This window comes from Solanum lycopersicum, chromosome 5 (assembly GCF_036512215.1).
Source record: "Solanum lycopersicum chromosome 5, SLM_r2.1".
In the NCBI taxonomy this organism is placed as follows: Eukaryota; Viridiplantae; Streptophyta; class Magnoliopsida; order Solanales; family Solanaceae; genus Solanum; species Solanum lycopersicum.
The window spans coordinates 65,796,400-65,811,168 of NC_090804.1; the positions used below are offsets into that span (position 1 = coordinate 65,796,400).

Sequence of the window (14,769 nt, forward strand, 5' to 3'; positions counted from 1 at the left end):
ATTCAACAATCCACGTGAAAATTGAATAAACTACACTAAGTTACTAACTTTGCCCATGTTTTCTGCAGCTACGCATCATAACAGTAATTTGTTTACGTACGATCAGATCTCTCTATAACAGTCATCTTCTATAAATATATTCCACTACGGCAATTACGTTATTCGTACGATAATAATGTTGTTACCTGAGCAATAATCAAGTGTGGTTGTCACAAAAGGTCATGAAATAATTCACTAACATAATTTATGTCTCTTAACATAATTACTAAGTTAGCATGTTCATGTTTTATACAAAATTACAATGATTAACATGTTTAAATAAAAACATATATATGTATTAGCTCACCTCTAAGAAAAAAAAAATTATTCTCTACTTCTTCTTCAATAAGAAAATAAAATGGCTGGTAGAAAGAAAATAAAATCCAGTTTATTGTTATTCATAATATTGTTCTTATGGTTGGTATTTGTTGGAAAATTTGTAATGGGCTGGGCCAGCCCAATAACAAGTGGTGAAATAAAGCCCAAGAAAGTTGTTAATCAGAGATTTAATGGAATATTTTCAGAGGATAATGATAATAATATCAAGGCTAATGAGGATTATGATGGATCTGATAATTTCTATAGACAACATGAAGATATTCCAAGTCCTGGTGTAGGTAATTGAAATGAAAAATATCGTATGGTGGTGCCAGGATCAGTTTGCGTGTATCGTAACTAATTCTATCAGATACCTGCTTTGAAAAATACATTTTATCACGAGAACACGTACTATACTTTAATGTTTTTGTTTTGTTTTATTTGATTATTGCAACCGTAAACATTTATCATTCGATTGTTTTGTTCTTAAACATTTAAGATCCTCGATTTTCTAGAGAAAAAAAAATATTTTCTAAAACATCAACCGAAAATGAAAAAAGTGGTCTTTCATACCCTAACACACACCTAAATGAAACTTAAAATGTTAATTAATTGTCTAAATATCCTTTCTCCTATAGCTTCTTCTAATGTTTTAGTGGTTAACCATAACTATATGATATATCACCACAATTACACAAATCTGCAAACTTGTTAATTAGCTTAAAGAGATGCTTATCAAGGGGATTATCTTTTTAACCATTACTTTTTTTTGTCATTAAGAAAATGTCTTCCACAAAGTAATCAAAGAACAAGTCCTCATTTTGACTTTAATATTATCTTAGTGGGCTACCATGAAGCCATTCCACAAAAAATACATACATATAAAAAAGTTTTACATTTTGCTATATAAAAGCAAATGTCATTAACTACACAAAACAAGTCTTAGTTCTTCCTTTTCAAGAGTAGAATTGGTTGCAAAATACAAAAAAATGGGAAGCTTTGGTGAATTGGGGCATTGGCCTCTACTTGCATTTAGTTTAGCAATTTGCTTAGTAGCCAGCACTGTTGTTGCTGATTACTCTTATGGTTACACTTCTCCCTCTCCTTCAAAGTACTACAAGTCGCCTTCTCCGTCTAAACATCAAGTGCCCTCTTCTTACTACGAGAAACCAATAAAACATGTTGAACATTATCCATCACATTACTACAAGTCGCCTGTTCCGTCAAAGTACCATAGTCATTCATATAAACATTCTCCATCTCACTATTACAAGTCGCCTGCTCCTTCAAAGTACAATAGTCATGAAACGGTCACTTATAAACATTCTTCATCATACTATTACAAATCACCTGCTCCTTCAAAGCACAACTACAAGTCCCCATCGCCAATTAAGTATTACAAGTCTCATGTTCCTTCAGTACCATACTACAAACCATCTCCATCTTACCACAAATCTTCTCCACCTCCACCACCAAAATACATTGAGAAATCACCAACTTACTATAAGTCATCTCCTCCACCGTACTACAAACCATCTCCATCTTATAAATCTCCTCCACCTCCACCAAAGTACGTTGAGAAATCACCAACATACTATAAATCACCTCCTCCACCACCATACTACAAACCTTCTCCATCTTACAAATCCCCTCCACCTCCACCAAAGTACATCAAAAAGTCACCAACATACTATAAATCACCTCCCCCACCACCATACTACAAACCATCTCCATCTTACTACAAATCCACTCCACCTCCACCAAAGTACGCCGAGAAATCACCAGCTTACTACAAGTCGCCCCCTCCACCATACTACAAGCCTTCTCCATCTTACTACAAATCTCCACCACCTCCACTAAAGTATGTCGAGAAATCACCAGCTTACTACAAGTCGCCCCCTCCACCATACTACAAGCCTTCTCCATCTTACTACAAATCTCCACCACCTCCACCAAAGTATGTCGAGAAATCTTCAGTTTACTACAAGTCACCCCCTCCGCCATACTACAAGCCATCTCCATCTTACTACAAATCCTCTCCACCTCCACCAAAGTATGTCGAGAAATCACCAGCTTACTACAAGTCGCCCCCTCCACCATACTACAAACCTTCTCCATCTTACTACAAATCCCCTCCACCTCCACCAAAGTATGTCGAGAAATCACCAGCCTACTACAAGTCACCCCCTCCACCATACTACAAGCCATCTCCGTCTTACTATAAATCCCCTCCACCTCCTCCAAAATACATTGAGAAGTCACCAGCCTATTACAAGTCACCCCCTCCACCATACTACAAGCCATCTCCATCTTACTATAAATCCCCTCCATCTCCATCTTACTATAAATCCCCTCCACCTCCACCAAAGTACATCGAGAAATCACCAACCTACTACAAGTCACCCCCTCCACCATACTACAAGTCGTCTCCGTCTTACTATAAATCCCCTCCACCTCCACCAAAGTACGTCGAGAAATCACCAACCTACTACAAGTCACCCCCTCCACCATACTACAAGTCGTCTCCGTCTTACTATAAATCCCCTCCACCTCCACCAAAGTACATTGAGAAGTCACCAACCTACTACAAGTCACCCCCTCCACCGTACTACAAACCATCTCCATCTTATTACAAATCCTCTCCACCACCACCAAAGTACATTGAGAAGTCACCAGTCTACTACAAGTCACCTCCTCCAAAGTATATCGAGAAGTCACCAGTCTACTATAAGCCACCCCCTCCACCGTACTACAGCTCACCACCACCACCAGTTACAAACTACTACAAGCAAACACCCACGTATGCCTCACCTCCTCCACCAGCAAAGTACCAAAAAACTCCCACCTGTAGTTCACCTCCACCCCCACCAACCTACTATTGATTTTAAAGTCACCATGCCTCGATAATTTTCATTATTCCCTTGGCTTTTAACTTCTTTGCAATCATCTTGTTCGGAGCTTTTTTATTTAATTTTCTACTTCAGTTCTAAATTATATGTATTCTTGCAGAAATCATTATTTTATGATTCGACTCATTGTATCAAGATCTTTTTAATGTAATTTATTGAGAAATCTATTTCTTCAATATTATGTGTCAGATTAGAGATGTATCTTTTTAAAGTCATCTTTTAGCTTCTCAAAACTACCTTTTTTTTCAAAAGAAGAATATTTTAATGAAATATTATCAATTCTATAAGATTCTTCAGAGTTTTTTCAGAATGTTTTTATGTTTTTTAAAAATAAAATAACTAAACCTTCCTTTACGTTCATACATTTGTATTGAGTCGAAAATCTATCAAAAACAACTTCTCTATCCTATAAAAATAGGGGTAAAAATCTGAAATTGCTTTGAAATTGTGATGTGTATGTAGTTTTTGTTATTGTAAAGAAAAAAAAATTATGCAAATGTTATTTCCTAACAAAAGGATAATAATCAACACACATCTGGAAATATGTTACAAGTCACCTGCTCCTTCGAAACACAAGAAGCCACGAACACGAATAAAATATTATAAATCACCGTTTTACTGCAAGTCTCCTTTGCAATAGAAAGCCAGTAAAATGTAGGATTACTCATGAATAACAACAATGAAAGCAGATCAAAGGAACTCGAAAATTTAGTAAAACAAGTTGTCTCTATTAAGCTTAGACGGATGGCCTTAAACAGGCTGATACATAGTAAATCGACAATTACAACAAGAACCAAACGGACAAGTTGAACGTTAAATGCTGATACTAAAGTGAGATCAACTTACAGAGTAAACGTTACGAGATCAGAAGCTCTTCTTAGTGTCATCTACTAACGATTAGCTGGCTGCTCGCCTTGCCAAGCCCAAACAATTTCCTCAAGAGCAGGTCTTATAACTTGTTTCAGCAATTTTTGGTACTCTACCTTATCACCATACGACTTTTTCAGCTCAACTAAGTGGAAGGACGGAGTAATTTCAGATATTTCAGCATCGATGGACAAAGTCTCGTATCTACCTTCACTCGATCCCTCTAATCTCATAAAACCAGCTTCTTTCTTCATTACTTCCAGCTTAAGATTCCTCCCAACTTCCTCGAGTTTGGACATGATAGAAGAGGTAGGCTTTGCGGAAATGAACTGCAAGTCTTCCTTCTGATCCTTTGTTATGAATAAACCGGACAAGTCAAATCCACTTGAAAGAGAGATTATATCAAATGCATTTAGATTTGTCGGTTTTAGCAACTCTAGCTTTGAAACTGAGGGAGAGATACTGTTATGTGTAGCGTTGGCGTCTAGGCTAAACTTTTCCTTTTCTTCTACTTTGGTTACCGTGTTTCTAGACTCGAAACCTTTCTTGAACCATGAGCTTTCCTTTATCTTTGCGATGGAAATCCTTGTACGAGGGTTTGGATCAAGGATTTTAGAAAGTAATCTCCGCACCTCTGGAGGGAACCAATTAGGACATTTGAACTCAGCCTGCTTTATCTTCCTATAAATCTCCATAAGATTTGAGTCTTGGAATGGAAGATAACCGGCTAGCAAAACAAATAAGATCACCCCACAAGACCAGATATCAGCTTTGGCGCCATCATATCCTTTTCGACTAATCACCTCAGGTGCAACGTAAGCTGGGGTTCCACATGTTGTGTGGAGTAAGCCGTCCTGCCTCTTAGACTCAGCCAAGGCGCTTAATCCAAAGTCTGATACCTTAAGATTTCCATCCTCATCTAGAAGCACATTTTCTGGTTTCAGATCACGGTGATAAACATCTCGACTGTGGCAACATTCAACAGCGCTAATCAATTGCTGAAAGTACTTCCTAGCTAATTTTTCCTTGAGCCTCCCCTTTGTCAACTTTTTGAAAAGCTCACCGCCTTTGGCATGTTCAATGACTAAATAAATCTTAGATTTAGTTGCCATGACCTCGTATAGCTGTAGAACATTTGGATGTTCAACTAGTGCCATAACAGATATCTCTCTCTTCGTCTGTTCAATCAGTCCGGCCTTAATAACCTTCTCTTTGTCAATTACCTTAACAGCTACACTCTGTCCCGTTTCAAGATTCCTTCCGTAATAAACCTTAGCAAAGTTGCCTTGACCTAATAATCTCCCCAAATCGTACTTTTCCATCAGTACATTTCCTTTTTTCTCCATTTGAACCAACAATTCTTGTAACCACTAAACTTACTTTCTCCTGCTGATATGATACTCGATTTTTTAACAGGCAGGAGAGGCCTTGTTGCAGACCTCACCCGGCTCCAACAAAACTGTGCTTCAGCATGTCGGGATGTTTAAGGGTTGTGGCTTCACTGTTCGTCTGGCACGAGAAGTTAAGTTTATTCTCAGCTGCATCATTGAGATCACTACGGATGAAGCAGACTAATTCCAAAGCACATGAAAATTCAGAAACCTCCAATAGGTAATCGTTGCCGTACAATCCCATCCTTCTGCATCCCAATTATATTGCTTTCATAAATGTCACAAGCACTGACGTCAACAGGAAAAAGAAAGAGAGAGTCGAGAAATATCAATATAAGCTTAACAATACGAAAAGACGATGACTATGAAAAATGATTTGCAAATCGAAAGTAAAAGATATAAAGGAGTGGTAAAGCAAAAGCAAAGTATATCAACATGAATATCACATTTTAACTTATGACACACTCTACCTCAAGAATATAACAGCAACGATAACGGTTCCAGATTTATGATTTTTTTCCCCTCAAAAACTATGAAATCAAACTAAAGGGGCATCATGTTCCATCACATTGGACAAACTTAATTCATCAAGGTCAGAAATGTAGCTAGTATAGTCGTTTCATATTCGGATCTACAACAAAGATCGAATTACCCTAGACTTGCATACCAATTATTACATGTATACGTCAAGCAAGGAAAAGAAAATGAAATTTCATCACCCTTTTTAACTCTCACCAAACAAAACAAAAGATGCAGAAACTCGATATATACAATACGAGCTAATGAAACATAAAAAAGATACTTTCAGATCATATTGTGAATTGTCACAGGAACATTCAGACAAAGAAATGTTTCTTGGAAACACTCTACCTCCAAGGGCGGAGGCGCGGAGCTATAGGTAGAGTTCAGACAAATCCATTATCATTTGCTTAAAACCCAATATTCGTATTAGGATCTATGGGCTCGATGGTATGTTCAGAATTCATAAACTTCAAATTCTGGATTTGTCTCTACCGACCTCAACGATAGACCCTTGTCACCCCATCCACCCACATAATCAACCCAGAGAAAGGCAAACGGAACCCCAGTGCGCTAAGCTCTCACTATGCACCGAGTCCAAGAAAGGGTCAAACTACAAAGGTACGTTGTACGCAGTTTTACCCTATAATTCTACAAGAGGCTATATTTCCACCGCTCAAACCGTAACCTCCCGATCACATGAGAATAATTTAATCGGCTACGCCAAACCTCCCCTTCACCCTAGAGAAAAATATTACTAGAAAACTCAATAATACATGATTAAAAAGAAAAAATGTCCTGCATCCAACAGCCAATATTGATGCATCCGTGCAATATTCAATAAATCTACAAGCACCTTGACAATCCTAAACATTCATGTCAATAGCCAACACCAAAATTCACTAGGAATATATGCAAAATGGACCAAAATTAACATGCAATTACCATGGGCATATCTAATCAATAAAGTTACTGATTCGACCGAACTCAATAATTACAAAATAAAAATTACTTGATAATATATAATACTACATCTGTATCTGTTTCATGTTACGTGACATTTTTCATTTTCATTCAAACTTTTTTAAATGAAATTTATATATTCGTAAACTATATAAAATTAAAAAAAAAATAGATTTACAATTAAAGATAAACTTATTTTAATTTCAAAATCCGAAAAATAACAGAGTACATTTTGTATCCAAACACAACTCCAACATATAAATATCATTTTCAACTTTTTTTTTTCAATGATAACTTTAAATTTTGAATCCATCTCTAAGAATTCGTTAACCGAAGCAAGAAAAAATACCTGTTGGCCAAATAAAGGGACTCTTCCGGATGGATCCGAAGCAGAGAAACAGAGAGAAAAAGGTTGAGATTAATAATCTGATTTTTTTTTTTTTGCAGAAAAAAAAGGACAGATTTAAAAAGAGGAAAAATTATTTGTTTGGTGAGAGAGAAAATTTTGTATAAATTTGGTAAAGCTTCTAACAATCGACCAAACACAGACCTAATTGTGTGTGACACGTGGTAGGTGTCTCGGGAAATGAGCTGATTTGTTTTCATAAAACAAAAAAAAAAAAGGAATCAAAAGAGCATCTAGGAGTGGTTTATTCCTTTTGGACTACCAAGACATAACAAAAGCAAAAAATAATACTTACTCTCGGTTTGAAATTATTTGTCATGTTATATTTATCAAAAGTCAATTTAATTAACTTTTAAAGGTAAATTATATCACATTGATTCAATATTTTAAACAAAAAATTAGATATTCTTAAACTATATGAAAAATACTATAAATTATAATTTTTTTTGTATATTAATATGATGAAAAAATACATCTTAAAATGTTAGTCATTTTTTTTTATAGTTTGACTCTAAAAATAAAAAGCATGACAAACAATACCGAACTAAGGGAGTAATAGAATTAGTCTAATCGTGATGGAATAGTAAATATTCTTACATTTTTATTGAAAAGGTTTTGAATTCAAGTTTTTTGCATAACAAATTGCCTTTGGTAGGGAGTGGTTTACCTTTAGTGGCGGAGCTACATACACTTGAAAGGTGTCGACTGACACCCTTTCGTCGAAAATTATAGTGTATCTATTTAAACATAATTTTTTTTTTAATATACACATGTTGACACTCTTCGGCTTCTATAGTAATTTTGCTTCTTTATATTTTGATACCACTTGATCAAAATTTTGGCTCCACCGTTGTCTCCTCCCCCCTCCCCAAATGTAGATTTTCTTGGTACAAAGTTGTTTTTGTAGGAAACGTTTTACCTCTAATGAGAAATTTTTCGACGCAAATCTAAATTTAATTAGTCAGGCTTCAACGTGGATATTGAAAAGCAAGTGGCAAATCAAGAAACTATAATGTAGTTAGTGTAGTATTATGATTTATTCTTATCGTAGGAAGATAGAAATGTTGTTTTTAATCGGTATTCAATATCAAAAAGATTAAGTGTGTAAACTAAACAGCATATCGGAGAATCATGAGAATATAATAGTAGCAAGAATAAATAATACGATAACTACTTAAGCAATTGTTGGATGTTTTGTAATATATAGAAGTCTTTGTATTGAACATACATTTGTTTATGGAAGTGGCCTTTATTAATAGTCACTTGTTCATAAAAAAACATAAATCTTATGAAAAGTCATACATTCACAAAAAAACGTGACTCTTATGAAGAGTCATTTTTTAAGTTCTATAAATATAAAGACTCTCAAGAAGAAGTAGTCTAAAAAAGAACGTACATGCATACACAAAGGACTTTGTTGTATCCTTGAATAGTAAAATTGATTGTATTTATCCTATATGTGTATGAGCGACATTCCTTTTAAAAAAATGATTGCACAACTCAAAGCGATTTTTTCTTCAATTTATACTTCATATTATTTTTTCTAACGAAAGAAACAACAATTAACATTAAAATCAAAGAGTTTTAACAACAATAGTGATAAGAAAACTACCTCAACTATTTACTAAGTTTAACATTCTATTTTATTCTTCGATCTCTGTATATTTCTATCTAGACAAGTAATGCAATTCTCAAGGGCGTTGTTTGAAAAGTTCAATAAGATCATTCTTTAGTGTAACTAAAAAATGTGTGCTTTTGATCATATATAATTCGTAACAAAGAGATAAATTGAATAGAATCATCGTAAATGTTCGGAATATTATAATGATATTGATGAGATTGCAATATTGAAGACTTATCTAAATCGCGTCTTTAACATAAACCTTGCATGCTGAGGTATATCTTAACATAAAGAAATTTTAGAGCTATAAAACATGAAGTCGACTCTTAAATTATGTCCTTAATTTTAAAAAAAAAAAACGAACAAACTGAAATGTCAAATTGAAAGGCCGCAATTAACACAATAGAAAATTATACAAAAATAAAAAATACTCCCTCTATTCGAAAATATTTGTCATGTTACACTTATCAAATGTCAATTTGACTAATTTTCAAAGGTAAATTAGATCACATTAATTCAATATTTTAAACAAAAAAATTAGATATTCTAAAATTATATGAAAAGTACTATAAATTACAATTTTTTGCATATTAATAATATGAAAATATGCACCTTAAAATGTTAGTCAAAATTTTTATAGTTTAACTCTAAAAATAGAAATCATGACAAACAATACTGAACGGAGAGAGTATTATTTATAAATTACAATTTTTCTTATTTCAATATGTGGATAAAAACAAATTGTCTTTTTAAGTTTCCAAGGCAGACATAGTTGGCCTAAATATAGTTGTCTATTTATTATTTGTTCGAAACATGGACCACTAATTATTTTAATTTGGTTTTCTTTTTATTTTTGCGCAATTCAATTTTGTATGGTGCTGAAGAAGAAGACATCAATTATGGTAATTATGAGCACATACAGCTAAATTTAATTTGTTGAGTTTGAAATAAAATTTGACAAAAAAATTACAAGTAGTAAAATTATTGATGTAATTAGAGATTAATCAAACCTTGAAAGATTGGACAATTAGGAAAAAGTTTTTTTTTTTAAATTCCTTTTTCTGTGGTTAAATAGGAAGTTGTCAAGATGTGAACTAAAAAAGGATGTCAAAATTTTGTGTATATATAAATAGTATTATTCTCCGTCTTTATATAATGTCATGCGTCCATAATTTAATGATAAACTTACAAGAAAAACCAAGGCACGAGGTAGAACAACAGTGAAAAAGTGGCTAAAAGATAAAATAAAATTATTAAGTAATAAATAAACACAAAATAAGAAGAAAATATTAAAGTAACAACTTGAAAATACCAAACCAATCATTACATATAATGAGTTTTGTTATTGTTACCTAAAAAAGGATTTAAATAATATGAGATGATAAAATTTATATAACAATATCGTATTGTACTATTGTTATATTGTATCGTATTGTTATAACGTTTGGATATGTTGTACATTTACCCTCCGTTTTCACATAAAACAATTTGAACAATAATCATTAAAAAAAAAAGGTATAGTAGTTAATTGATAGATCTATTATAAAAAGTTAGGGTAAAGAATTAAAATAGAATTATTGAATAATAAGTAAAGACAAAATGATAATAAAATATTAAGGTATTCAGTGACGCGATCACCCCAAGTCAATTTTTACCTAAAATAAAATTTATCGTCGTTACCTAACCATACGGTATAGCAAAATTTAATTAACCATTAAAACAAATATAATATTTAACTAATGATATAATACAATACAACGAATAACAACGACAAAAATTTCAAGACAAAAAAAATAGCCAAGTCTATGTGATTTGCCTCCACATAACACAAATTCCTTTTCAGTTCTCGAAATACTTCTCCGGTCATCCCATAGCGCACGATAAAATTTTTGTTACGAACATCGTGATAAATTAGTTAATTTTTGTTCGTACACAAAATCTATAACTAATTTCTAATTTTTTTTTAGTTAGTGTATTATATTTTATGATAAGTGGGCTAGCTTTTGAGTTCAAGAACGATAGAATTTAAAAAGAAGAAAACGTAGTAGCTCTTTTTTTAATTTTGAAAATAGTGTTTGAACAAAATAGATGTTATTTTTTAACTTTGTGAGTGATTTAATTGAGAAAATATTTTCTTTTTGCAATTTTACTAATGTCCAAAGAATTTTTTGAAATAATATTTTCAAAAGAGTGAAAACTCTCAATGATGTCAAAAGCTACATGTATATAGGGTGGGGTGGCTTTGAGAAAGGAAAGAAGTGGTTTATTATAATGTTTTATATTTTAATTGATATTGCATTAAAAAAATATTACTCTCATGCTCAGAAATCTATTTGAAATCAAAGTACAAACAAATATTATTACTAATAATTAATCCTAGATCCTTGTAAGCATGTGTGGTGGTGATTTGAATTTTGAACATTTTAATGTCGAAAAACATATTATCAAGTAAAGTTATCATCTCACCATAAGTCAAGCTCATCAACTCAAAAAATGAAGGACTATGTGAAATGTTAAATGAGTCATTAACCTCCATTGTCACTGATGCACTCATTGAGGGGATATTCGTCAAAGGGTCGACTTGTGGTGCCGTTGGAGGAAACACTAAATTAGACAAGGACTAAATTTAGTGTTAATTTCCTCCAACAACACCACAAACATACTCTTCGACGATTATCCCCTCAATGAGTGCAGGAGAACAATGTATGGTTCAAATAGCATTCACATAATTCTTCATTTTCTGAGTTGTTGAGCTTAACTGATGATGAGATAATGACTTTACTTGATGAAATAACTTTCGACATTAATTAATATGTTCAAGATTCAAATTATCACCACAACTACTTATATAAGGATCTAGGATTAATTATATGTCTTTACTTTGATTTCATATACATTTCTAAGCTTGGCAATACTTTTTTGTGTAATGTTAATTAAAGTATAAGAACATTATAATAAACACAAAATATATAGTACTTGTCTTCATATTATTTGTTGAAAATCACAATTATTTTTTTGTTCATGTACCGAACACATTAAGATAAGTAAGAATTTACTTATAAGTTTTGAAAAATATTTTTTAAAAGACAAATACACCCTAAGTAAGTCAAATATATGCTAATCTAAAAATAAATTAAATAGCTTACTCTATATACTAAATTATATTGACATGAGAGTGAAGGTTTGTGAAAGATTTGGTTTCTCTTTAAGCAAGATTTAGGTCTAATAATATGATAGTACAAAGAAGTCTTATGGGACCTATATAATTGAGGAGATTTAAAATGACATAAGTTTATATTATGATTTATCGGTTAAATATGTAACTTGGGCTCCTATATAAAATTACACATTTATTATGTATACAATATGTATATTATATGATGTATATTCTTCTAGTCTCAATTCATGTGCCTCGCAGAGATGATAAAACTAAATCATAAATTTAAAATTCGCGTGATTCAATTAGATATTGACATATTAACAAGTAACAACCACATGTTTCATTAATTATGCTCATTTTGACTTGTTTAGTTTAATCGATTTTAAAATTAACTAATATATAACTCAGATGAACTAATGAGAAATTTTATCTAAATAATTTTAACAAAGTCAATGTTTATATGATATGATTTGTGGAGTCATAAGGTAAAAGGAAAAAAAATATTAGGTACTCAAACAAATAATATGAAAACAAACTTTAAATTTAAAACTTAGTAAAAATGGTTAGCTTATTTCAACTCAAATTATATTTAAGTGGTCCAACGAAACAACTATTTATGAACTCAATTCATTTTGACTGTTATAAAAAAAAGACTCATTTTGACATGTTCAAATCCATCCCAACACTCTCGTTTGATACCTCCTAGTGGCACAATTGAAATTTTGAAATTTAAACTTCTAAACTTGGACGATAATCCGTATATGAAAGCTCATATATATATAATCATAATAACTTTTTTTTTTAAAAAAAACTTGATTGACTAGAGAAAATAATAACTTTCAATTCTTTTGTGCAATTATGATAAAATAATAATAATAATAATCAAGAAATGGATACTTAAATTAAAGTTATGATCTATTGATTTCCAATATAAAAAACTTATAACTTTAACAAATCTCTCACCAAATCATCTCTAGCAATTTAAGAAACTACCAAAAAAAAATATACAACATCTAAATAAAAACATTAACATATAATGCAAATAGCAATTAGAAAAAATAAACATATAAAAAATGACTCACAAAGAAATCAAGCTAACAACCTTTTGAAATATATAAAGATGGAAATAAAAAAAAATTGAGCGAATTACTTACCTGATTAAGAGAAATTGTTGATTTGTTCCGATCGATTTGCCTCCCTCTCCTCTGGGGCCGATCACATCCTCGCCTTTGAGTACGGCAGCAACTCAGACATAGACATAATTAGAGACCTAAACTCTTGAGTAAATTGCCCATGAAAGAGAGCTTACTCCCAGATCTGACCCCCTGTGTAGGAGTTCGGAAAGGCCAGAAGATTTTGTAGAGAGCGGCGGATATGTTTTAGGGTTTAAAATTGACTCGTTATTTTCTAAGTTAAAGAAATGAACTTCACACTGAGTGAGGCTCAAATTTTTGAGGTTTACATTATATAGTACTTTATATACCTAAAAGAGTAAGAATGTATTTATGATAGCTCTTTATAAAATTATCAAAATGGGTTGGCCCAACTTAACCCTAACGGGCTAGATAGTTAAATAGGCAGGGACGGGTTGTCCCTTTTAATCAAAGAGCCTATAAAATATCAGCCTAACCCAGCCCTTAGCGGGCCACAGGTTGGGACGGGTTGGCCTTCAACCAAAAAAAGGACAATATTGCTCTCTTAGAAAGAGCATCTAAGAGTATTGAACATTGACGTTAATGAACACAACATTAATACATACAACACTTCGGTGAATACTTACAAATACATTTATGAATCACATACTTTAGTATTTACATAAAAAAATATATAATAGTCAACGTAAGATTTAGTGGAGAAATATTGATCATTCCAACATTCCTCCCACAAAAAAACTAGCTAGTTTAAAACACATGATTTTTAAAAAAAAAGATATTTATTGATAAAAACTTTACTAATAAAACACTACTAGAAATATATAGAAAAAAAATGTTTTTAAATATTCAACGCCCACGGGCTAGCCTCTAGGACTTGCGGATTAGACCTACGAGGCTAGCGAGTCAAATGACGCTGAGCTAAAAAGTCTCGTTCCTAAATAGGTAAAAAAAATTAGGTACAATCCCACTTAATTCAAGGGTTGGATTGAATCAGTCTAACAGGCCAAACTTATTTTGACAGCTCTAGTTTTATAGGGTTAAATAGTTTACCCAACAAGGAAGTTAGTAATGCTCCCAGCATCAATAAACCACTAATTATAAAACTTTAATTTGTTCAATAATTATTAGTCAAATTACCTAATTTAAATAAGTTAGTTTTGCGGTTGGATAATCAATAATGTTCGATTTTAAATAATCTTAGGAGAAAATAATATGTATATACTTATCGACTTTTATTTAGATGAACAACTATAAAGAGTAAAAATTCCCAAAGAAAAGGGAATCCTATTAGTGAACCCTTTAATGACCCTTCAAATAGTCTCCACATCATATTAGTTGTTAGATTTCGTATTTTGAGAGTATTCAATTTGATTATTTTTTTTTCCAACTAATTGAATTTTATTGAGTTGACATTTTTTAAAT

General features: G+C 32.2%; 2 protein-coding genes across 3 annotated transcripts; one reads left to right on the forward strand and one right to left on the reverse strand.

The window, feature by feature from the left end:
• Nucleotides 1-1,126: 1,126 nt before the first annotated feature.
• Nucleotides 1,127-3,442, forward strand: LOC101252990 (extensin-1-like). Its single transcript, XM_069297584.1, has one exon. It carries the CDS (start codon nt 1,347-1,349, stop codon nt 3,237-3,239), a length of 1,893 nt encoding a protein of 630 aa, XP_069153685.1. The 5' UTR covers nt 1,127-1,346; the 3' UTR covers nt 3,240-3,442.
• A 531-nt stretch (nt 3,443-3,973) lies between these two features.
• CIPK2 (CBL-interacting protein kinase) lies at nt 3,974-7,653 on the reverse strand. 2 transcript variants are annotated; one of them, XM_010322987.4, is made up of 2 exons: nt 7,356-7,653; nt 3,974-5,812 (listed from the first exon to the last, which is right to left on the reverse strand). In XM_010322987.4, the coding sequence occupies exon 2, from the start codon at nt 5,477-5,479 to the stop codon at nt 4,157-4,159; it is 1,323 nt and encodes a 440-aa protein (XP_010321289.1). In that variant the 5' UTR covers nt 5,480-5,812; nt 7,356-7,653; the 3' UTR covers nt 3,974-4,156. The 2 variants fall into 2 exon arrangements, with proteins under 2 accessions (XP_010321289.1, NP_001265903.1); NM_001278974.1 differs by lacking the exon at nt 7,356-7,653 and having other exon boundaries at nt 4,088-5,479.
• Between the last annotated feature and the right edge of the window lie 7,116 nt (nt 7,654-14,769).